This window comes from Sus scrofa, chromosome 13 (genome assembly GCF_054392235.1).
Source record: "Sus scrofa isolate SSC_HxYL_T2T_F1_AM1 chromosome 13, Sscrofa_HxYL_maternal_Yorkshire_Landrace_v2.0, whole genome shotgun sequence".
NCBI classification, from domain to species: Eukaryota; Metazoa; Chordata; class Mammalia; order Artiodactyla; family Suidae; genus Sus; species Sus scrofa.
This window is the reverse complement of record NC_139395.1, coordinates 17,020,541-17,046,213: the sequence shown is the minus strand read 5'-3', so window position 1 is coordinate 17,046,213 and position 25,673 is coordinate 17,020,541. Positions and strand designations below refer to the sequence as shown.

The 25,673-nt window shown below is 39.8% G+C and overlaps 1 protein-coding gene across 3 annotated transcripts in view; it reads left to right on the top strand.

Annotated features, from left to right (window-relative positions):
- The window catches only part of LOC100517188 (collagen alpha-4(VI) chain-like), a 150,103-nt gene that overhangs the window by 104,997 nt on the left and 19,433 nt on the right, over positions 1-25,673 (top strand). For 2 of the 3 annotated variants that reach the window (XM_084991763.1, XM_084991764.1), the window contains exons 22-32: positions 1,148-1,210; positions 3,406-3,468; positions 4,524-4,586; positions 5,125-5,187; positions 8,657-8,707; positions 11,426-11,461; positions 11,838-11,900; positions 13,226-13,288; positions 14,832-14,867; positions 16,298-16,334; positions 20,462-20,955. In XM_084991763.1, coding sequence (XP_084847889.1) covers positions 1,148-1,210; positions 3,406-3,468; positions 4,524-4,586; positions 5,125-5,187; positions 8,657-8,707; positions 11,426-11,461; positions 11,838-11,900; positions 13,226-13,288; positions 14,832-14,867; positions 16,298-16,334; positions 20,462-20,955 — 1,032 coding nt within the window. Of the gene's footprint in view, positions 1-1,147; positions 1,211-3,405; positions 3,469-4,523; positions 4,587-5,124; positions 5,188-8,656; positions 8,708-11,425; positions 11,462-11,837; positions 11,901-13,225; positions 13,289-14,831; positions 14,868-16,297; positions 16,495-20,461; positions 20,956-25,673 lie in introns of all 3 variants that reach the window. The other variant, XR_014825028.1, reaches the window with a different exon arrangement.

The window sequence follows — 25,673 nt, the reverse complement described above, 5'->3', positions numbered from 1 at the left end:
AGTCTGTATGGGGGTTTGCTGTAGGCTTCCTGATGGGAGGGGCTGATGCCTGCCCACTGGTAGGTGGAGCTGATTCTCATCCCTTTGGTGGGTGGGGCTTAGTCTCTGGATGGGATTAGAGGCAGCTGTGTGCCTGAGGGGTGTTTAGGCAGCCTGTTTACTCTGGGTGGGGCTATGATCTCACCTGGATTGTTGTTTGCCCTGGGGCTTCTCAGCACTGCGTGATGGGTGGGGCCGGATTTTCCCAAACAAGGCTACCTCCAGAGAAAGGCACTGCTGCTGAATATTCCAAAGAGCTTTGCCTTCAATGTCCCTCCCTCACAACAAGCCATGTTCACCCCTGTTTTCCCAGGATGTCCTCCAAGAACTGTGATCAGGTTTGACCCAGATTCCTGTGGAGACTTTGCTTTGCCCTGGGACCCAGTGCACGTCAAAGTCTGTGTGTGCCTTTTAAGAATGGGATCTCCATTTCCCCCAGTCCCATGGAGCTCCTGTGCACAATCCCCACTGGCCTTCAATGCCAGATGCTCCAGGGGCTCTTTTCTCCCAGTGCCAGATCCCCACACTTGAGAGTTTGATGTGGGGCTCAGAACTCTCACTCCTGTAGGTGAGTCTCTGTGAACCAGTTACTTTCCAGTCTGTGGGGCTTCCCCACCCAGGAGGTATGGGGTTGTTTATATCATGGGATCGCCCCTCCTACCTCTTGATGTGGCCTCCTCTTTTTCTTCTGGAGTAGGGTATCTTTTTTAAGGTTTCTGGTCCATTTGGGTGGGGATTGCTCAGCCTTTAGTTGTGAATTTTGTTGTTTTTAGGAGAGAAGTTGAGCTCCAGTCCTTCTATTCTGCCATCTTAATCCCATCTCTGGGCTATTTAAACAAAGTATGTTTGCTTCCATCACTAGCTAAGATACTGGAAGGAGACTGGGAAAGACAGTAAGAATATGGTTTTGCATTTTCCCAAACAATTAAGTGGGACCCCTCCCCCCATTTCTTCTTCAAAACCGTATCCTAAGAAGACTAAGTACAGACAGTCAAATCTTTTTTTCTTTCTCTTACAGCTTTCAAGTGACATCTTGCAGGGAAGGCTGCCTTCAATAGGAACAGTAAAAATGCCTGATGAACTAACTAAGTTTTATTTGTTTTGACAGGGTGTGCATGGAGAATCTGGTGAATGGGGTTACCAAGGAGAGCAAGGGTTTCCAGGCTCACAGGTTGTATTGTTGAACTTGCTTTTAGTGCTAAGGAATATTTGTTTGAAACTGTAACTTAGAATCTTTGATAGGGTCTTTAGAAGGGTCTTAGATGCCTCCCTTCTATGGCCTCCCAATGCAAATTTTTAATTTTTTTGTCTTTTTGTCTATTTAGGGCCACACCCACGGCATAGGGAGGTTCCCAGTCTAGGGGTGGAATCGGCTCTGTAGCTGCTGGCCTATGCCACAGCCACAGCAATGCAGGATCCGAGCCGCATCTTCAACCCACACCACAGCTCATGGCAACGCTGGATCTTTAACCCACTGAGCAAGGCCAGGGATTGAACCTGCATCCTCATGGACACTAGTTGGGTTTGTTAATCACTGAGCCATGTTGGAACTACTGAACACAAATTTTTCGGTCTCTCTTCTAGGAAGGTTAAACCCTGATAGCTAATTTTACTGAGCTCTTATTATATCCTAGTTCAGCCCCAAACACTTGTATTAGCTCATTTAATCTTTCAATGGGGATTTTTGTTTTGTTTTATTTTGTTTTTGGCTTCACCTGTGATGTGAGGAAGCTCTTGGGCCAGGGATTGAACCATATCAAGAGCAGTGAGCCAAGCCATAGCAGTGACAATGCTGGATCCTTAACTTTTAGGCCACCAGGGAACTCCAGTGGAGAAGTTTTTATTACCCTCATTTTATAATGGATAAATGTAGGAGGACAGAGAAGTTAGGTAAATTGGCCATGCTCATGTAATAATAGAGACGGGATTCAAACTCAGGCAGTCTGGTTATAAAATCTATGTCCTTAATTATTGCCTCTGAAGCTGTGTATGCAAATTACTCAAATAGTATTTAATTCATTAAAATTGAATTTAATTTGGCAGAAAACACCAGCAAAATATTATTGAGTATCTAGTATACACAGGGTGCTTTGCAAATAGGCCTGTGTCCTTTGGAGCATTAAGGCAAGGTTCTTGCCCTGAAGGAGTTTGGTCCAATTGTAAACTCTTGGGTGATAATGGGGAAATTAAACTTCTAATGTGTTCTTCTGAAATCTGAGCATAACCCAAATCTGTCACTTTTGTAAACCCTTCTGGAGCACTTCCTACATTTTTCTTTTTTTAAAAGCCAAGTTGTTTCCAAGGATCCTCAAGGGGAGGAACGTTGAAACAACAAGTGTTACTAACACACTGAATCATTCCCTATAATTTTAAAAATCCTTTGCCTGTCAGATGGTCATTTGAGAAGGTTTCTTCTGTTTTTCATCTTGATGAAAAACATGTACACAAAAGGGTCATCAAAGTGTAATTAGAGATTTGTATTTATTTTATGATAGAAAATAGTATCTGAACCTAGGGACAGAAGCTCGAGTTGTTTTTGGCTTTCTTTTTAATCACTGGCTTGATTCAAATGTGAACCCCCCCCCCCCACTTTTGTGTCCTGGTCTTCTTTTTAAAATTCATTTTGTTGTCTGGCTGAATGTACAGGTCATGTTGTAAATCATGAGCATGATAATTGATAAAATCTCCCCTTGGGTTTCACCTTCCCACTGAGGTGTGGGTATGATGGTCTGTTTAAACAGATGATTGCAATTCCTTGCTCCGGAGTATAGAAGGCAGGATCAATGCTTCTAATAGCTCCTAATAGGAAAGGATTTCTCAGAAAAGCTGGAGCAAATTAAAGTGTCAAAAATCACTAGAGGAAAATAAATTGGGGAGAACATGAACAACTCCCTAGCAGTGTGCCTTAATCTCACTGAGATTAAGCCACTTAAATATGTTTGGGTTCTTGATAATACCAGAGTGCAAACTCAGGTCCTTAGCCTTGGTGTAGATAAGGAAAAGGTTGATTTTTTTCAAAGGAGATCAATATCCCTACAGCTCCTCTAATTCCTCTTTAAGGATTTAAAATTGGTTGGGTACATTAAAATATAAAAGCAGTTCTCAAACTTTAGTGTTCATCAGATTTAACAGGTGAGATGGTTAAAAATATAGATACTGAGGACTCACATTTTGGGCTTCAGATGGAAGGAATTTGGAGTGAATAAGCTGGGGGTACTTTACAGGGCAGAGGCTGCTTGATTCAAGTGTGATGAATGAGAAGGTGGTGAACATTTGTGCTTCCATGGGCATCTAAGATGATTTTGCAGTTACATGGAAAATAGCTCTATAAAAATTGGTTGACGTTTAATTTCATCTCTGGACCAGGGACAGAGAGGAAGGCAAGGACCACCAGGAACTTCTGGAGAAAAAGGCTTAGTCGGTGCCCAGGTAGGTTGACAAAGTAACACTTAGGTAGGTTGACAAATTAACAGCTTCAACACAGCTGCTCATTACCAATGTCTTGTTCATGTGCCTGCATGTTTCTGGACAAATAGCATTTGATCTGCGGGTATCAGGGATTTCTACAAATAGTTGATTTGAGGCAGTAGATAGAATTGCCAGCCATGTACCCCTTCTGATGAAGGTATATTGTGGAAATGTAGTGATGAAAAAGTAGTAGTATCAAAGGGGCATAAATGACTAGTTTATATAAACTATGTATATATGTATATAAAGTCTATGCCTGTACAAACATATAAGGAAGTGTTACTTAAAACTACCCCAGTTTTATATGCATGAGGATACTGAGGCTCAAAGGAATTAAATAATCTTTCGTCTGGATAGTAAGTGGCTGAGCTTAAGCTGGTCTAGTGTCTCCCTCACTCACTATCCCAAGGGTCACAGAACAGTCAGTTCAGATTGAGACGGACGATCAGGAGTGGCTTCCTACAAGGAGCATTTGAGATAGTTTAAAAAATCTGAGTAGCAAAATTTAAGCCAAGAATTAGAGTATCCAGAGATTCAAAATATTAGCTCTGAGATGGCCTAAGCCATTTATCTCTTAGAGGAGAAAAGTCTAGCCCTGTAACTGATAGTATCATTTTCATTCTTACTTCATCATATTTTCTACTTAGAGAAAGTAGAAGTCCAGGCATCTGTCCTCCTAATCTTTTAATCAGATGGTGTTTTTCTGTCTTTCTTTTTCTTTTTGGCTGTGCAGGGGCATGTGGAAGTTCCTAAGCCAGAGATTGAACCTGAGCCACAGCAGAGACCCCAGCCATAGCAGCGACAACACTAGATCCTAAACCTGCCTTTTTTCCCTTTAGCAGACAGGTGATTCCTCCAATTATCCTGGTTGTGGTAGATGTGGCCTCTTGCCCAAAACATCTTGCTCCCTACACCAGCCTCCAGCTCAGTGGTTAAATGTGTACATTACACACTTTGGAGGATAAAATTAATTGTATGAAACATTAGAGATGATTTGGGCCCTGGTCTTATTACAGGGGAATCCCGGGCCTCGAGGGCCAAAAGGTTCAAAAGGAAAAGATGGACCAAGAGGAATGAAGGTAAATGTCAAAAAACGTTCTTCCTTGACTGCAACTTGGGTTCTCGTGAATATTTCTTCAGTATCTCCTTAGACAGTCATTTCCACCATGAGTGGCTGATGGGTTGGTGATGATATTGACTGTTCATTACCTTATAGTGGGATAGATGGATGCAGAGAAGAAAATACATTTAGACAGACATATAGAAAGTTGGATAGATAGATGGTCACATGTATCAGTAGAAAAGGTGCATCAGTAGATAAACCTATGGACTCACCAAACATATAGATTCCCACACTTAAACCTAAAAAAAGCCGTAGCGATATAAATTCTGTAATTGGTGCTGCACACCTGGTTTTGTTAACTTTCAGAACCAAAGTCTTTACTATATTTGTTACTTATCTGGATTTAACCAAGTCTAGAAGATCATATTGACCTTAGGCTATAGGATGATGCTAATAGGACTTGAAAAATCCTGCAAATCTCTAAGGAAAATGACATAAAATTGCATAAATTCATAGTGGAAAATTAATTTGATATTTACCTTTTATTATGAAAGGGAGAGCTTGGTGATGCAGGAGAAAGAGGACTGCTGGGTCGACAAGGACCAAGAGGGCAACCTGTAAGTCTGGTTTCTCTGTTTTGGACTCCTGATTGAATTTCTTTTTATTTGTTCTTATTCCAGACAAAGTTTGAATATTGTTTTATTTTTTTATTTTTAAAAAATTTTAAAAGAATCTTTTTTCTATTATAGTTGATTTATGATGTTCTGTCAATTTATTTTTAAAATGATTTTTATTTTTTCCATTATAGTTGGTTTACAGTGTTCTGTCAATTTCTACTGTACAGCAAAGTGACCCAGTCACATCATCTTCCATCATGATCCATCACAAGTGACTAGATATAGTTTCATATGCTATACACAGGATCTCATTGCTTATCCACTTAAAAATGCAGTAGTTTGCATCTGCTAACCCCAAACTCCCAGTCCCTCCCACTCCCTCCCCTTCCCCCTTGGCAACTACAAGTCTGTTTTCCAAGTCCATGAGTTTGTTTCTTTTCTGTAGATAGTTTCATTTGTGCCGTATATTAGATTCCAGATATAAGTGACATCATATGGTATTTGCCTTTCTCTTTCTGACTTACTTCACTTAGTGTGAGAGTTTCTAGTTCCATCCATGTTGCTGCAAATGGCATTATTTTGTTCTTTTTTATGGCTGAGTGTATTCCATTGTGAATATGTTCCACATCTTCTTAATCCATTCATCTGTTGAAGGACATTTAGGTTGTTTCCATGTCTTGGCTATTGTGAATAGTGCTGCAGTGGACATAGGGGTGCATGTATCTTTTTCAATGAAAGTTTTGTCAGGATATATGCCCAGGAGTGGGATTGCTGGATCATACAGAAGTTCTATTTTTAGTTTTCTGAGGTACCTCCATGCTGTTTTCCATAGTGGTTGTACCAATTTACATTCCCACCAACAGTGAAGGAAGGTACTCTTTTCTCCACACCCTCTCAAGCGTTTGTTATTTGTGGACTTGTTAATGATGGCCATTCTTACTGGTGTGAGTATTCTTGATGACAGTTTGGGGTTACAAATATGATATGCTCACTAGAGCCGTTATGGATCTACATAGTTCAAAGATTTCCCAACCCCTTATATCAAGAAAGCCCCTGTGGCACAGTAGGTTAAGGATCTGACTGCAGTGGCTCAGGTAGCTTCAGAGGAGAGTGTTCAATTCCTGGCCCACTGCAGTGGGTTAAGGATCCACATTGTGTTAAATAGGTCACAGCTGTGGCTTGGATTTTGTCCTTGGCTTGGGAACTTCCATATGCCATGGCTGTGGCCAAAAAAAGGTATCCAAGGATTTATTTTGCCTTCTCACATATTGTTGAAGAGAGAATTTCTAAAGAGACTCTTCTGTTTGACAGATATTTTATAAGCATTTGAGCCTTTAGGAATACAGAGATGTACAATGAGAGTTTTTTTTTCCAGAGAAACAAGACAACCAGTCAGAGTCGCAAACTTTTAAGAGTCCAGATTTGATTATCCAGAGCATAGAAATAATCTTTGGAGACCCAGGATTGTCTGCAGGGCTGAGAATTTTTACCTTACTCATCACTCTGAACATGAGAGCAAGTTAGTTATTTCATGACTATTTTTAATTCACCACCTCACTGGATTAGTTTTGTGAGACAGAGTAATGCTGTCTTTCCTGCACCTCACATTTCTGAAATTTCTTTCATCGACAGTAGGAAAGACCTGTTGTTTTGCACTCAGCACTGAAATTGCATTTGTTAGCAAGGAGAGGAAACAAAAACACGCCTAAGAAGCTTAAACTTAAATATGGAAAGGGAAAAAAATAGGATTACTCTCAAATAGGGCAAATCATATTTTGCCTCTATACTCAATTCAGATGATGAAGTTAAATTGACACTGCTTAATTCTATTAAAATATCTTGATTTAAAATAATGCAACACTTGTACCTACTGACCTCTTCCTGAGACAGACAAAGCTGGGGAGCAGTGCCTTTCCTGAAGTTGTCACATCAGAGGGGACACTTTCAAAATATACAGTTTGGGTGTCTGGGGTTGCAGATGCTGGAGACACTATGCCCTTCAGCAGAGGGAGGCTAGAGTAGCAGCAACTCAACCTCATTTGCATCCTTTATCACCCACCCCCCATAATTTATTTTTGGTGATTTTCTTTACCTTTTTCTTTCTTTTCTCATATTTCAAACTTTCCTCCTTAAGTCATAGCAATGATTTTTGTGGCTTAGAATTAAACATTTTTCTCCTCAGCTGATCTACTTGATTTAGGTGCAGTCTTTGTCCATTCAGCAAAGAATATCTAAAAGGTTATGATATTCATTTTGATATTCATTCTTTGTTATAAGATGCTCACTGTCTGTATGTACACATGTTAAGATCCCAGGAGTATCATAAACTTTTTCATAAGTACCGTCGTCATCACCACAGCAGATTCCCCAGTGGCGGTGCCGTCATTGTGACCCGTATCACCAGCACCATCACTGTCCCCTGCATCATCACCACTACAGCCACCATCAGCAGCAGAATAATGGCCACTGATCAAGTACTTTCTCTGTTGCTGGCATCATGCTAAGTGCTTTCCATGCATAATCCCTCTTAACATTTCCCCAAACCATGCTGTGTAGTCTCCTATTGTTATCCGCATTTAGCACATGAGGAAGCTGAAACTTTATAGAGGTTGAGTAACTTGGCTAAGGTCACTCATTTAACCAGTGTTGGAAGTGAATAAAAATTCAGGTCTGTCTGGGTTTACATCATATGCATGACATTGCCTCTATCCCAGTCTCCCTTACCCCCAAATTTGTCTTTATCCCTAGAGATTTTCCAATTCTAGAACTTCTTCCATTGTTACTTTATCCTACAAAGAAAGCAAGTTTAGACCCAGGGGAACTCTGTATAGAGATTCGGCTCCTACAACAAAAGTAGCATCTTGATGAGGTCAGAATATTGCCGAAGAGGGGGTTAACAACACACACACACACACACACACACACACACACACACAGACACACATAGACACACACACAGACGGACACACGTGTGTGCACTTAATCTCATGGTCTTTTTTTTTTTTTCTTTTTTTTTTAAATTTATTTATTTATTTATTTTTTTATTATTTTCCCACTGTACAGCAAGGGCGTCAGGTTATCCTTACATGTATACATTACAATTACATTTTTCCCCCACCCTTTGTTCTGTTGCATCATGAGTATCTAGACAAAGTTCTCAATGCTATTCAGCAGGATTTCCTTGTAAATCTATTCTAAGTTGTGTCTGATAAGCCCAGGCTCCCGATCCCTCCCACTCCCTCCCCCTCCCATAAATCTCATGGTCTTTTAAAGTTTTAACCCTTATCCCCTCCTTGTCCTGTGAAGGTTAGTCTAGTGTTTATCCTGGAAAGGTAGGATAAACCTCCACCAAGCCCCTTCTGCCTCCTCTACCTCCTTGCACTGCTGATTTATCCAAGGGTTCAAATAATATTATTGACCAAGTGTTGATCTGGATGACTCTACTATTCATTGTGCATTATTTTCTTAGGGTCTTTCTGGTCCAGATGGATATGGACATCCAGGAAGCAAAGGAACAAAGGTGAGTGTTACCGTATAGAGTATTCTCAACTAAGGACTACCATGTTTACTTGACTTCACCAGGAGAGTTACTCCTGTGCACCATGTGACAGTTTTGTTTTTTAAACCTTCCCCCACTCAACATCCAGCACACACCACTTCCCTGGTTTTCATGGCTACTGGTTTCTGGATCTTCTGAATGTTCTTGAGCTCTAAATGTTGGAAGACTCAAGACTCTATCCTCATATTTATGCATTTTTCCAGTCTCATGGCATCAAGGGCCATCCATCCTATGGTCTCCAGTTTATTTGTGTGGCCTGAACCAATCTCTTAAGCTTCAGATGTGTTCCCAGTTGTTTATCACATAGATACCTGAAAGTTGGCATGTCCCAAAACAACTTTTTTCTTCCTATTCCTTTGTTTTTCAGTCTTTTATTATCAAAAAATTCAAACATGGTCTACAAGTAGGGAGACTAATGTAATGATACCTCCTTCCATGTACTCATCACCTAGCTCAAACAATGAAAAACCCTTGGCCAGTTTTATTTTGTTTTATTTCTAGTCCCACTCACTTATCCCTCGCCCCCCCAATTATTTTGAAGCAAATCCCAGATACCATATATTTCATGCATAAATATTTCAGCCTGCATCTCTAAAAATAAAAATATAACCATCACACCTAAGAATGAGCAACAGTTTTTTTTTTCCTTTTTAGTTCTGCATGTGTGCCATATGGAAGTTCCAAGACTAGGGATTGAATAGGAGCTACAGCTGTTGGCCTATACTATAGCCACAGCAGTGTGGGATCTGAGCTGAGTCTGAGACATACACTGCAGCTCATGGCAAAGCTGGATCCCTGACCCACTGAGCGGGGCCAGGGACTGCACCCACATCCTCATGGATGCTATTTGAATTCGTATCCTCTGCACTACAACAGGAACTCCTGACTCTTTAATACCATCAAACCTCCATTCAGTCAAAACTGAGTCCCTTGACAACTTGCCCTTCCTCCAGCCTTCCCCATCTCAGGGAGTGGAGATTCCATCCTGCCAGTTACTCAAGATAGATGCTGGTTCCACCTTTAATACGTTTCTTTATCTCACCTCCTACATTTAATCCATCAACAAATAATGATGGTTCCATCTTCAAAATATATCCAGCATTTCATCATATCTCCCCACAGCCACTGCTGCCCTCTGGGCCAAGTCAACATGATTTAACACCTGGATTACTGTCATAGCCACCTAGCTCTGCCCCCGCTTCTGTCCTCATCTAGTTATCTCTCCTTCAAGGAACCAGAGCCACATTTTTAAACACAAAGTGTGTTCCTTTACTCAAAGCCCAGCTGTGGCTCCCGATGTGAGTTAACCCCACTGTTAACATGGCCCCTCTGTGAACTCTCTGACTTCATCTCTTCCCCCTCATTCTGCTGCAGTGTTCCTCACACATGGTGCACCTTCACACCCTTGTTTAGGATTTTCCCACACTCTTTCCTAGGATGCTTCCTCAATTCATGCTGGTCTTTACCCAGATGCCACCTTTATGAAATGGTTTTGCCTGGCTCCCTTATATGAAATAACTATCCCCATGTCATTCTTTATTCCTTAATCCCTTTTCTGGAATAGCATTGATCTTTTCAGCAGATTGATTTATCTCTTAGATTGTATGTCTCTTCCTCACTGGAGGTAAGTTCCTTTATAGCAGGGTCTTTGTTCTGTTCACCACTGAATTCCTGGTGTCTGGAGATGTGCCTGGCACACAGTGGGTGCTAATACACTTGTTGAATGAATATGTGCTTTGTAGTATGTGTTTGATCTGACAATGAGCACCTGCTTCCCAAGAGTCAGCTTGGGGCCCTTCCCTTGGTTTCCATTGTATCAGATCTCTGGTTATTTAAACCAATAGATAAAAATGCTTAAGAATAAAGTTTCAGGGAGTTCCTGTCATGGCTCAGAGGAAGTGAATCCGACTAGGAACCATGAGGTTGGGGTTCGATCCCTGGCCTCGCTCAGTGGGTTGAGGATCCAGCCTTGCTGTGAGCTCTGGTATAGGTCACAGACGTGGCTCGGATCTGGCATTGCTGTGGCTCTGGTGTAGGCAAGCAGTTACAGCTCCGATTAGACCCCTAGCCTGGGAACCTCCATATGCCATGGGTGCATCCCTAAAAAGACAAAAGACAAAAAAAAAAAAAAAAAAAAAAAAAAGAAAGTTTCAGGAGTTCCCATTGTGGCTCAGTGGGTTAAGAACCCAACTAGTATCCATGAGGATGTGGGTTTGCTGTGGCTCCTGGTCTTGCTGAGTGGGTTAAAGGATCCAGTGTTGCCGTGAGCTGTGGTGTAGGTCACAGATGCAGCTTGGATCTGGTGTTGCTGTGGCTCTGGCATAGGCCTGCAGCTGCAGCTCCAATTTGATCTCTAGCCCTGGAATTTACATATGCTGCAGGCACAGCCCTAAAAAAAAAAAAAAAAAAAAGAAGGAGAAAATTCCATTACAAAATATATCAAGGAGGGGAGAAGAATTTGTAAAAATCATTTGCAAGTTGTTTTGCATTGAATTATAGAAATAAAACATGGCCACTTGGGAATAGCTGAAAATAACTTTTGCGATAATTGATTTTTCTAGCACCTGTTTTGAATCTGTTTCCTCAAAATTAACATTTCTTCTTTTTTCCTCAAGGAATGTCAAAGAAAGACTTGATCACATGACACTAAATGAGACCTTATCTCATTTCTGACACTAGGGTGACCCTGGATTTCCTGGCTACCCTGGCGCACAAGTAAGAAGTTAACTTTTTTGGGAATTCCTGTTGTGGCGCAACAGAAACGAATCCGACTAAGAACCATGAAGTCGTGGGTTCGATCCCTGGCCTCACACAGTGGGTTAAGGATCCAGCATTGCTGTGAGCTGTGATGTAGGTTTCAGACGTGGCTCAGATCTAGTGTTGCTGTGGCTCTGGTGTAGACCGGCAGCTACAGCTCTGACTGGACCCCTAGCCTGGGAACCTCCACATGCCGCAGGTGTGGCCTTAAAAAGACCAAAACAAAACAAAAAAAGAAGTTATCTTTTTGGGCCTGATAGCTGGTATGTAGCATGTGTCATTTGTTTTTGTTTAAGTTCTTTACAATCAAGGTTGTACTTTTGATTCTCTAAAGGGAGAAGATGGTGACCCAGGCCACCCAGGAGAGAAGGGGGCAAAGGGAACCAGAGGGAAGAGGGTAAGAACCAAAGGAACTTCCCCAAATCTATAGAGGCCTACATTGTGACATTCTATTCAGAGGAGGATATTTCCACTGGGCGAATGAACTTCTTGGCTGGAAACCCATGTCCTCCTCAGAATATACTGTGCTTGGTTACTCCCCACTTAACCCCACTGTTATTTATCTTCTGAATGCAAATGCAGCTCACCAAACCATAACAACAGAAAATTCGAGTTGGAGTTTGTTAGGCAATATCAGCCTTTTAAAGAACAAGTTTAGGGGCACATCTGTCTTTGGTAAATCTAGACATCATTTAGAATTGATTTTGAAATGAATTGATTTTGAATTGAAATTGAAGTGATTTGAAATGGAATAGTTTAGCTACAGGTCAAACATTGCTATTTATTTGAGATTCTTCCAGGCTTTTACTTTGAGTCTGTTCTAGGACTAGACTCTCAAGAATGTGGCTACCATCTTGGGGAGCTTCATGTTTTTACTGTGCTTTATAGAATCTACCATTAAAACCCAAATCCTTCAGTTCGAAAGACTCAGTGGAAGAGCCATAATCACTGGCAGCTCTTTTTAGAAAGAGTAACTGTGGATTCCTAAAACCTTGGTAGTGTTTAGCTGATAGGCATTAGAGAGCAAGGCGTCATGGGAAAAGAAGGTGGACTAGTGTTCAATGTAGAAAGGAGGAACAGAAACAGAATGTGTATTTTCTGTGCACCCAGTAATTGGCATTTTCATACACTGGCAAGGACATAAAGAAAAACTTGGTGTACGCCCAACTTAGCTTGCTGCTGGCTAATATTACCTTACTTGGCTAAACTTCTCTCTCGTTTAAAATTTAAAAAAGACAAAGCATCGATTACATGCAGATAATGCTGTGTCAGTTCAAATACACATAAGATGATCAGTGAGTCCATGGTTACCATAGACCTTTTCAGAAGACCAGAAGGTAATAAAGGAGCTTTTCCTTCTCCTGACACCTGATCCTGCATCCTTTTAGTTATATGATCTGGAGCCATAGCTGAGTATTGAGACATGCTTTAAGGCTGTTTGGAAGTGTGTATTTATTTGGAAGTGTGTGTTTTTGTGTATGCATACATGTTGGCTGGGGTTAGGTATGTGGGTGGGGACTTAGATAGTTTTCACATAGAGACCTCACCCCCTCTAGTCTCCGTGTCTCACTCTACTGATCACGGTTCATAAACTAACTGGTCCAGAGCAGACTTACTGGACCTCAGATGTAGTGACATCTTGGAATCTCAAAGTGGGTCTGTTGGTTTCAATCACGTTGTGTTCAAGGGGAAAGCTTATTCCTTTGGTTTGGTCATTTTCAGGGTAATGCTGGACTTCCTGGATTTGCTGGAACTCCTGGTGACCCAGGCCCTCCAGGACCAGTGGTAACAAGGACCCTTCTCCTTTCTTTTATTTTCAACTTTTGTGTAAAAATGAATAAGGATTTTATTAGAAGCATCTCTAAGAAGATAGGAACCCTTAAAATGTACAGGAGGAGCTATATGGCGAATGAGCCAAATTTGCTTTAGAGAACATTAGCTTCAGATCCTTATACAGTATAGTATTTATTAGCTATAGATATTTTGGCTTGAACATGGGGAAGATACTAGAGTGGCTGGAGATTTATTAATTTTTTTATTTATTGAAGTATGGTTGATATGCAATGTTGTATGGAGATTTATGAATCTGTCTAGATACATAAAGCAATTCAAAAAACTTGCTGGAGGGTGAATTTCTCAGTGTAAACAAGATGAACAACAACATTTATGCAAAAAACAGAAAGAAATTCTGACCAAATATGATGTTTATATAATCTTATCTGAACTGATAATGTTGCAAGCCCACAAATATCTGTAAAATTCCCTGGAAGTTCATTTGGTATGAACGGAAGAAAAGATTTAAGACAGTTGTTACTTCGCCCCATCCTTTGTCTTAAGTGGTGAAGCCTCATCTGTTAAGGATGTTTCAGTGAGTGGGCCATAGACTCAGGTGGTTTCATGGTAGCTTAGGGTTTATGGGAGAGGTGCACAACAATCTTAAACGTAGAATTAAAAAACTTAAAAGTAGAAGGACTACCCATGCCCATTTTACAGATGCAGAAGCAAAGGCTGAAGAGATTATAGAGAGGTGCCAGAAATTGCAAATAACTACTTTGTAGAGTCTAAATAAGAACAAAGATCTCCAGACTCCCACAGTGGCTGGAGTCAGGTGGATCTGTTGGGAAGGGCTCCCAGAAAGACTTGCGTAACACTTGGAAGTAGATAAGGTGGTGGTGGATGGCCTGAGGAGAAGGGATAGGGGAGCCCTGGGATCTTCTTTAGAACTGCCTAAAAGTGGTCCTGGGATCTTAAATGGCCTTTCCCTGAATTTGATCCTAGACTGTGATTTGGTCTCAAAATGATCTGGTCTCCTAAGAGCCTTAAAAAAATTTTTTTTTATTAAAGTATAGTTGATTTATAGCATTGTGCCAATTTCTGCTGTATAGCATAGTAACCCAGTCATACATATATATATATATATACACACACACATATATATATATATACACACATTCTTTTTCTTATACTATCTTTCACCATGTTCTACCCCAAGAGATTGGACATAGTTCCCTGTGCTGTACATTATGACTTCATTGCTTGTTCATTCTAAATGTTGACTATTTGCATCTGCCAACCACAAACTCCCTGTCCTTTTATGTAGCATCTCCCTGGCATCATTGACTCTGAGGGCTGGCACACAGCTCCTAGAATCTCCTAGACACTCTGACCTCCTTCTTTAAGGAGTCAGACATCACTCCAGACCCAGGAGTGAGGGAGAAGGTGGTTTACATACCATGGCAAACTTTTGTAAACTCTCTTGCCATCTTTTCAGAATAATATGTTGGACTTCCAGAATCTTGCATTTTAAACCCGTTTCTGTTCTTTCTAGGGCATCAAGGGCCCCAAAGGTTTGGTAGATATGACGGTAGGTGAAAATTTATTTTTCATGTTTTTAAAGTTCTCTTTTATTTCTTCAGACATATAGAACATTGTTATTTTATATTCTCTATCTGATTATTCCAATATCTGAAATGGCTACAGAATCTTCTTAAAATTTTTTAAAAATTATGGTTTATTTACAATGTTCTGCTTCTGCTGGGGCGAAGATTTTAATTCTAAACTTTATTATTTTTCTTTTTTTTTAATTTTTTTTTTGGTCTTTTTTTTTTTTTTTTTGCTATTTCTTGGGCCGCTCCCGCGGCATATGGAGGTTCCCAGGCTAGGGGTCGAATCGGAGCTGTAGCCACTGGTCTACGCCAGAGCCACAGCAACTCGGGATCCAAGCCGCGTCTGCAACCCACACCACAGCTCACGGCAACGCCGGATCGTTAACCCACTGAGCAAGGGCAGGGACCGAACCCGCAACCTCATGGTTCCTAGTCGGATTCATTAACCACTGCGCCATGGCGGGAACTCCCCTATTATTTTTCAAAACACAAAGCTTCTCACTTTCACAAACTAGAAATGTATAAAGATTCTTTAGTTTCTCCTTGAAAGTTTTCTTAATACTTAAAGTTTATAGACATTGCTCTGGTAGGTTATAAGCAAATTAGAGGAATAGAATAATACTGAAAATATTATTTAAATATTTTAAAGAGTAGAATAATGTTTTAAATCTGGATTTTTTTTTTTTTGAGTTGGCATGAAAGGTAAGGCTTTGAAGCTACCACCCCTCTGCAAAAAAAAAAAAGCCTTTTTGTGAAGTTTAAAAATTACTTATAAAGTATTTATAAGCTAACACATAGTAGAGTACAGGTCACTGTGCTATATGGCACACCTGAAAACAATCTCAATTTTATGATAATTTTTCATCTCCCAAGTACAGAAATGCTATGAGGGGGGTGGGGAGGGACATGGGGCAGCTGAGGAGTGCGAAGTGATGGGATTGAGGGAAGAACAGAACAGAGGAAGGATCAGAATGGAGCAGAATTCTAAGGGAGGTGTTAGGGGTAGAATGTCCTGGAATTCTAAAGAAATCTTACAGGAATTGGTACGAGATCCAAAAATTGAGGGCATTTCTCTGCCTTCTGTGCTGACATTCCTGGAATTAAACTTTATTAAAATCAGATATGATTCCATTGTTTGATGGGACAGATTTTTTAAAAAAAATATTCCCCTTGTCTATGTATCTCTAATAATATGGGCACTATATTGTATATCAAATATTTTAAAATATCCACTGGATTCAGAAATGTAACTTCTGGATAGTTTCATTAGTTCTTAACACCTTTTGGGTTTTCCGTTGTGGATTAAAAAGCTTCAGATAGGCGTGATCAAATCCATATGACACTTCTAAGTCGTGAGGGTGAGGAGGAACACATTTCAAATTAAATGCTCTTTCCGTCTTTCTAACAGCTTTGTGAAATCATCAGTCTTGCTCGAGAAAACTGCCGTAAGTTGTTTGGGAAAAGGAGCCAGTGGTGTGAAGTGAGGATGGATCATATTGGGGATATAAATCCTCTAGGGACTTGACTGAGGTTTGGGAGGTGCCATGGTCCATCAGGAAAGGCTCTTATAATTTAATATCTTCAGCTCATTCCCCCCTTGGGTAAGTAATCTTCCCCATTATGGTTTCAGAAATGAAGTGGACAATAGAGAAAACAGTATGGAAGTTCCTTAAACAAGCTAAAAATAGAGTTACCATACCCCATTTCCTGAGCATAGAGGTGGAGAAAACTATAGTTTAAAAAGGCACATGCACCCCAATGTTCATAGTGATACTATTTACAAAGCCAAAACATGGAAGCAAACTAAATGTCCATCGACAAATGAGTGGATAAATAAGATGTGGTTTGTGTATACAAAGGAATACTACTCAGCCATACAAAAGATGAAATAATGCCATTTGTAGCAATATGGATGGACAGAGAGATTATCATACTAAGTGAAATAAGTCAGAGAAAGACAAATATCATATGATATCACTTATATGTGGAATCTATGAAAATGATACAAATGAACTTATTTATGAAACAAATAGATTTATAGACATAGACAACACACTTATGGTTACCAAAGGGAATTGATGGTGGAGGGGTAATTTAGGAGGTTGGGATTACTTTATCCATACTGCTATATGTGAAATAGAAAACAAACAAGGCCCCCTACTGTACAGCATGGAGAAATATACTCAGTATTTTGTAATAATTTATAAAGGAAAATAATCTGAAAAAGAATATGTGTTTATATGTGTGTGTATATTAAATTGAATAACTTTGATGTACACCTGAAACTAACACTACATTATAAATCAACTATATTTCAATAAAATAATTAAAAAAAAGGGATGAAGTGGATGAAAGGCATGACATCTCAACAATGAAGAAAAATTCCACTACCTGGAGTTCCTGACATGGCGCAGTGGAAATGAATCTGACTAGGAACCATGAGGTTGCAGGTTCAATCCCTGGCCTCACTCAGTGGGTTAAGGATCTGGCATTGCCTTGAGCTATGGTGTAGGTCACAGACACCGCTCAGATCCTGAGTTGCTATGGGCGGTGGTTGTGGCCGGCAGCTGTAGCTCTGATTCCACCCCGCCACATGCCTCAGGTGTGGCCGTAAAAAAACACACACACACACACACAAAAGAAAAATTCCACTACACTATGGCATCTTGTGCAATGCCCATGATAATTGCACACCTGGGTGTCTACATCTTGGTGCATCTTACCACAAAACAGGCAAAGGAAAGCTCTGTTCTTTTATTTCATCCATTTAAACAAGAGTAATCAACAGTGAGCTTTTAGTAAGAAATATGTCCTTTTAAACTAACATTTAAAAAAATGAGTCATCAAACGTTAAGTAATGCTTTGTCACATTCCCAGTTTGGAATTTATTGACTGTCTTCAACATACTCCAGGACACTTGCATCTTAATGGGTACACTTTTCTCCACTTACTGGCAATAGGGAGGGAACACTAACTTGGCAAATTGCTTAGTTTGGGTTTTCCCTACAATCATTCTGTCCCATGAGATGCTAATTCTCCTCTGTGCTGTCCATTCCCATCCATTTGCTCTTCAGGGAGATTCTGGGATCCTTTTCCCTAGAAATCATAAATAATAGTACCATCATCTTGACCACCAAGGAAAAGAGTTCAGAGTTGACTGTATAAAAAATTGAACCTATTTTATATGCAAGAGCACCATGAAATAAAAAACAAACAGAAAAATGGGAAAAACATATGCGATATGAGCAGTGAAACCAGGAGGAGACCCTGACTTCCTTACTCTATCGTGTGGAAATATATAAAATCACTGCTACTCAATCATTTTCATCCACAAACACAGATATTTCACATTTGCTAAACCCAGGAGTTCCCATTGTGGCTCAGTGGTTAATGAACCCGACTAGTATCCATGAGGATGCAGGTTCAATCCTTGGCCTCACTCAGTGGGTTGAGGATCCAGTGTTGCCGTGAACTGTGGTGTAGGTTGCAGACATGGCTCAGATCTGGCATTGCTGTGGCTGTGGCGTAGGCAGGCGGCTGCAGCTCTTCATTCAACCCCTAGCCTGGGAACCTCCTAAAAAGCAAAATAAAAATAAAAAAATAAAACAAAAATCTATACAAAATGAAGAGGCAGAGAAATATGACTCAGATAAGGGAGCAAGAAAAACACCCCAGAAAAACAGTTAAGAGATCTGGTAATTACCAAGCTCCATGCAAAAGACTGGTGACAGTAAAGATGATTCAAGATCTTGGAAATAAACTAGAGGCCAAGACTGATAAATTACAAGAAAAGCTGAGCAAAGAAATAAGAAGATTTAAGGATTAAGCAAGCAGAGATGCAAAATACAATTACTGAAATAAAAACTTGCTAAATCTAAATGTACAAAACTCTTTTAGACTAAAAATGGCCCAAAGACATGAATGGAAGATTCAGCAAAGAAAAAATACAAATGAACAATAAACCTGGAAAAATGTTTGATTTCACGAGAAGTCAAAAAATAAAATTAAGGAGTCCCGTCGTGGCTCAGTGGTTAACAAATTTGATATGGAACCATGAGGTTGCGGGTTTGATCCCTGGCCTCGCTCAGTGGGTAAAAAATTCAGTGTTGCTGTTAGCTGTGGTGTAGGTCGAAGATGCGGTTCAGATCCTGCATTGCTGTGGCTCTGGCGTAGGCTGGCAGCTACAGCTCTGATTGGACTCCTAGCCTGGGAACCTCCATGTGCCGTGGGTGCAGCCCTAGGAAAGACAAAAATAAAATAAAATTAAGATATCATTTTTTTAAAATAAAAAAAATCCCTATCCAAAGTTCACAACCTTTCGGAAGAACCATTTGGCAATATCTCTCCAAAGCCATGACTGTAGAGACTTATATGGGGCTGTCATTGGACAGATACACAGGGATACATGCTCATGTAGTCTCATTTCAAAGGGACGTTGGTGGAAGAAATCACAAGACCACCGTAGTAGACCAGGTGAGATTATTCTGAATTAATTGATGGAAAGAATAGAAGTCCATCACATACTAAGTGAAAAAAAGATTCAGAATAGAACATATCCTAAACTCCGAGTCTTATAAAATAAAACAAAATTTTTTCTTGAAAATATATTACTTGTGTATATACACTTATACATAATATATGTAGTATGTCATTAATTAATGTTAATATATTTGTATATATTAAAATGTTCATGTTGATATATAATGTTAGTATGTTATGTTATATATATTAATATAATTTATATATTAATATGTATTGACAGTAATATATTTACATATTAATACAGTCTATTAATATGACCATATGTTAATACATCAGTATTCTTTATACAGTACATTAATATGCTATTAATAATATTAATTATATTAATATCACTGATATGGTTTATTATATGTATAGTTTAAGATATGTGTGTATATGTGTATGGGTTGTGTGTATATAGCTTCAGAGTAGCTCAGTGTATTAGACTGAAGTTCAGTATAGCTCAATGGCAATGACATAAATGTAGTTCTCCAGTCAAAGCCTGGAGGTAGCCAGTCCAGACTTGATGGACACCACTGTGCTCAGGGATGCAAGTTCTTTTTATTTTCTTCCTCTGCCAGTGGGGTGGGGGTTACTGTTTCCCAAATCACCTCATGCTCCAAGATGACCATTAAGCTTCAGCCAGAAGGGAAAGAAAAGGAGAAGGGTACTTTTTCCTTCATGCCTCCCATGTTTCTAATTGTTATCCAGAACTTAGTAAGATGCTACCCCACTGGGAAATGCAGGTCTTTATCCCAGGTGGCCATTCATCTGGCCAGAGACTGGGATTCTGTTGCCATGGGAAAAAGGGAGCGTGGACATTGGGGAGCAAGGTGAGGGCTCTAGCACACTCAGGTAGGAGTCAGGCCACTAGCTGAATTTCTCAGAGGAGATAGTTTTCGTGTCAACTAACAGTGTCTTCTCTTCTCTCCAAAATAATTTCCCTTCCAGCTTGTTCAACAGGTAAATAACATTTCTTCTTATTCACTCCAACCTTTTCCCATTGAGAAGCGTTACAGACAATCTTAAATCTGTGTATCCACCTGTCTAGGTGTTTCCAAATGCCCACTGTTCCCGACTGAGGTGGTCTTCGCCTTGGATGTGTCAGATGATGTCTCCCAGTTGGATTTTGAGAGGATGAGGGACATTTTACTGTCTCTGTTGATGAAGATGGAAATCAGTGGGAGTAATTGCCCCACGGGTGCCCGGGTGGCTATCGTCTCCTACAGCAGCAAAACAGACTACCTGGTTCGCTTCTCTGACCACAAGGGGAGGACCACCCTCCTGCAGGCGGTCAGGGGACTCACCCTAGCCAGGTCCTCTGGCACAAGGAACCTTGGGGATGCCATGAGGTTTGTGGTGAGACATGTGTTCAAGCGTGTGCGCTCAGGCTATCTGCTGAGGAAGGTGGCAGTGTTCTTCCAGGTGGGCTGGACCCAGGATGCAGGTTCCATCAGCACCGCTGTACTTGAACTCAGTGCCCTGGATGTCATCCCTGTTGTCATCACATTTACAGAGGGGCATAACCTCCCGGATGCCTTGTTGGTATGTGGGGGACCACGGCTGGGCAGGGGGTCCAGGGGTTAGTGCCTGGTTCCTACCCTTCTATCAGGGATCACGTGAGGAGAGAAAGCTGGTCAGAGGAAGAATTCCCCAGAAACTGATGTATACGCAGGGAGGGAGGGGCATGTCTCATTATAGACTCTGCTACCAGTGTTACTGCTGTTACCTACTGGCCACTCTTGAGCAGTGCTCTATGCTATATGCACCTTATAAACATTGTCTTATTGAATTTTCCCCCTTTGCCTTAAATCTGTAAAGCAGGTGTCATTGCAGATCTTCCTTCCAGAGACAGGAAAACTGAGGCTTAGAGAGGTTAAGTATGTCATCAAAGGTCAGATACCTCATTAGGGGCAGGTAGGTTTTATCTGCCTTCAGAGTCTTTGCTTAACCACTGTGCTAACCTGTACCATGGGAGTCCATCGACTGTCATTTTCTTTCCTCTTTTTCACTTGGGTTGGAAAATCCATATATATATATATAATAAAGTGGGTAAGGGATACTGATTTTAAGGAAACAGTTGGATGGAATTTTAGGTGTGTTTAAAGCCCCAAGACATAATTTGAGGTATTGAATGCTTTTTAGTGTTCTCTAAGATTTCTCATGACCCTTCCTGAACCATATGACTCTTCCAGCTTCTGTCACAATCATATGGTCCTGCCTGCTCTGGGTCTCGAAAATTGAATCCTACAGCTCTTTGTATCCAGCTTATTTCATTCAACTTAGTTCTCTTGTTCATCCATGCTGTGTTTATGGGTAATTTGTTCTTTTTTAAAACTGCTCTTCTGAAGTATTCTAGTATGTGTATATACCACAACTTATTTTTATTGGTTCTTAAAATTATTTATTTACTTATTTATTTAAGTATAGTTGATTTACAATGATGTGTCATTTTCAACTGTACAGCAAAGTGATTCAGTTATCTGCCAATCTATCATCTATTATCTATCTATATTCTTTTTCAGATTCTTTTCCCTTATATAACAAAATATTGAATAGAGTTTCTTTTGCTATACAGCAGGACCTTGTTTATCTATTTTATATGTAGTGGTGCATATGTTAATCCCATCCTCCTCATTTATCCCCTCCCTTCCCCCCTGTAGTGACCATAAGTTTGTTTTCTTTCTTTTTCTTTTGTTGAATTAAAAAAATTATAGTTGATTTACAATGTTCCATCAATTGCTGCTGTACAGCAAATGACCCAGCCACCGATACACACACGTTCTTTTTTTAAAAAATTTTCTATCATGTTCTAACCAGAGAGATTGGATGCAATTCCCTGCGCTGTATAGCAGGATCCCATCGTCCAATCTAAATGTAACAGTCTGCACCTGCCAACCCCAAACTCCCGCCCATCCCACTCTCTCCCCCACCCCCCAGGCAAACATAAATCTGTCCTTCATGCCCATGACCTTTTCTGTTTTATAGATAGGTCATTTGTACTATATTTTAGACTCCATATATAAGTGATTATCATATGGTGTTTGTCTTTCTCTTTCTCACTTACTTCATGTATTATGAGAATCTCTGGTTCCATCCAAGTTGCTGCAAATGGCATTATTTTGTTCTTTTTTATGGTGAGTAGTATTCCATTGTGTATATGTACCACATCTTCTTAATCCAGTCATCTGTTGAAGGACATTTAGGTTGTTTCTATGCCTTGGTGATTGTGAATAGTGCTGCAGTGAACATAGGGGTGCATGTATCTTTTTCAGTGAAAGCTTTGTCTAGATAGATGCCCAGGGATGAGATCGCTGGATCATATGTTAGCTCTCTATTTAGTTTTCTGAGGTACCTCTGTACTGTTTTTCATAGTGGTTGTACATTCCCACCAACAGTGAAGGAGAGTTCCCTTTTCTCCACATCCTCTCCAGCATTTGTTGTTTGTTGATTTGTTAATGATGGCCACACTTACTGGTGTGAGGCGGTACCTCATTGTAGTTTTGATTTGCATTTCTCTAATAATTAGAGACATTGAGCATTTTTTCATGTGCCTGCTGGCCATCTCATACAGATGAGTCATATACTTTTTTGGAGAAATGTCTATTTAGATCTTCTGCCCATTTTTTGATTGGGTTGTTTGTTATTTTTGGTGTTGAGTTGCATGAGTTGTTTGTATATTTTGGAGAGTAAACCTTTTTAAATTGAGTCTTTTGCAAAAATTTTCTCACAGTCTGTTGTATTTTTGTTTTTCTTTATGGTTTCCTTTTCTGTGCAGAAGCTTGAGTTTAATTAGGTCCCACTGGTTTATATGTGTCCTTATTGTCCTTATTCTAAGAGGTGGGTCAAACAAGATATTGCTGTGATTATGTCAAAGAGTGTTCTGCCTATGTTTTCCTCTAGGAGTTTTATAGCATCTGGCCTTAATTACATTTAGGTCTTTAATTCATTTTGAGTTTATTTTTGTGCTTGGCGTTAGAAAATGTTCTAATTTCATTCTCTTAAATGCAGTTGTCCAGTTTTCCCAGCACCATTTATTGAAGAGACTGTCTTTCCTCCACTGTATGTTCTTGCCTTCTTTGTCATAGATTCATTGGCCATAGGTGCTTGGGTTTATTTCTGGGTTTTCTATCCTGTTCCATTGATCTATATTTCCGTTTTTTTTGGTGCCAGTACCATACTGTTTTGATGACTATAGCTTTGTAGTAGAGTGTGAAGTTAGGGAGCATGATTCCTCCAGTTTCATTTTTTCTTTTCAATATTGCTTTGGCTATTCAGGGTCTTTTGTGTTTCTGTACAAATTTTAAAATATTTTGTTCTAGTTCTGTAAAGAATGTGAATGGTAATTTGATAGGGATTGCATTGAATCTGTAGATTGCCTTAGGTAGTATTGTCATTTTTGACCACATTGATAAGTTTGTTTTCTATGTGAACCACAACTTATTTACTGATCTATTCTCTAGACTTTACTTTTCTAACTGGAACCCATGTAAATACCTCATGGAGTATCTGGGATGATTTATCAAAATTAAGGGCACTTCTCTTTCTAAGAGATTTCAGGATGCTGGTGAATATCAGGTTGAGCTATGTTCCATTGCCAATATTCAACTGTTTCTGACTTGAAAAAATGGAAATGTTATAGGGTTCAACCTAATAGCTAAGGAATTCAGCTGTGCTAGACCATTTGATTTTCTCTGAAGGTTGGATGTGCAGCACAAGTGGTAGGAGATAGATTTTGTTGACACAGCAGTGAATGTGCTGCTAAGAATCAATAGATAAGATTGTGACAATTTGCAAACAGTTGGGAAGGATGAACAAGACATCTTGGGTTTTGAGAAACAAATTTAAGTTGTACAAGGCGAGTTCTTTTTTCCATGTTAGTCCGTCTTGCTTTGCAGGATGTCTGGACAGGGATGATGGCAACTTTCAGTAACTTCCTGAATGGATTAGTAAAGGCAGGGTGAAACAAGTCACAGTTTACTATTTTTATTGACATATAATTGACTTACAATTTCTTGTTAGCTTCAGGTGTACAACATAGTGATTCAATGTATTATTATTATTAATTTTTTTTGCTTTTTTGTCTTTTTAGGGCCTTACCTGTGGCATGTGGAAGTTCTCAGGCTAGGGGTCAAATTGGAGCTACAGCTGCTGGCCTACACCACAGCCACAGAAACATGGGATCCAAGCTGATGGCAACCTACACCACAGCTGATGTCAGTGCCAGATCCCCAACACACTGAGCAAGGCCAGGGATCATACCCACATCCTCGTAAATACTTGGATTCGTTTCTGCTACGCCCCAATGGGAACTCCCATGATTCAATATTTTTATATATTACAAAATGACCACCACAATACAAAATGACCACCACAAGTCTAGTTATGGTATGTCACTATGTAAAGATATTACATAGTTATTGCCTATATTCCCCACACTGTACATTTTATATCAGTGACTTATTCATTTTGTTACTGGAATTTTGTACCTCTTAGTCTCATTCATCTATGTCCCTCATGCCCCTACCCACCTCTCTCTGTGTTGACCACCAGTTTGTTCTCTGTATATATGAATCTGTTTCTGTTTTGTAATGTTTGTTTTCTCTGTATCTTTGAGTCTGTTTCTGTTTTGTAATGTTTGTTCATTTGTTTCTTTTTTTAGATTCCACTCTTAAGTGAAAGCATACAGTATTTGTCACTCTCCATCTGACTTATTCCTTTAGGATCATACACGTTATCATAAATGGCAAGATTTCATTTTTTGTGGCTGAGTAATATTCTAGTATATGTGTATGTATATGTGCATATGTATGTATGTTTCTCTCCCTCTCTTTTTCCCTCCATCCCTCCCTTTCTCTCCCTCTCCTATACACACACACACACATGTGCACACACACCTGTCTGTATATGTGTATGTATATATACTCCAGTCAACGATGGAAGGACACAGATTGTTTCCATGTCTTGGCTATTGTAAATAATGCTGCCATGAACCTAGGGGTGCATATACCTTTTTGAATCTGTGTTTTGTTCTCTTCGGTACACAGAAGTAAAATTACTTGATTTTATGGTAGTTCTATTTTAACTTTTTGGGGCACTTCCATACTCTTTTCCATAGTGGCTGCACCAATTTATATTCCCACCAGCAGGGTGAGAGGGTTACATTTTGTCCACATCCTCACCAACACTTGTTATTTCTTTTCTTTTTGTTAATAGCCATTCTCACTATCAGTCATAGGTGTGAAATAGTATCTCATTGTGGT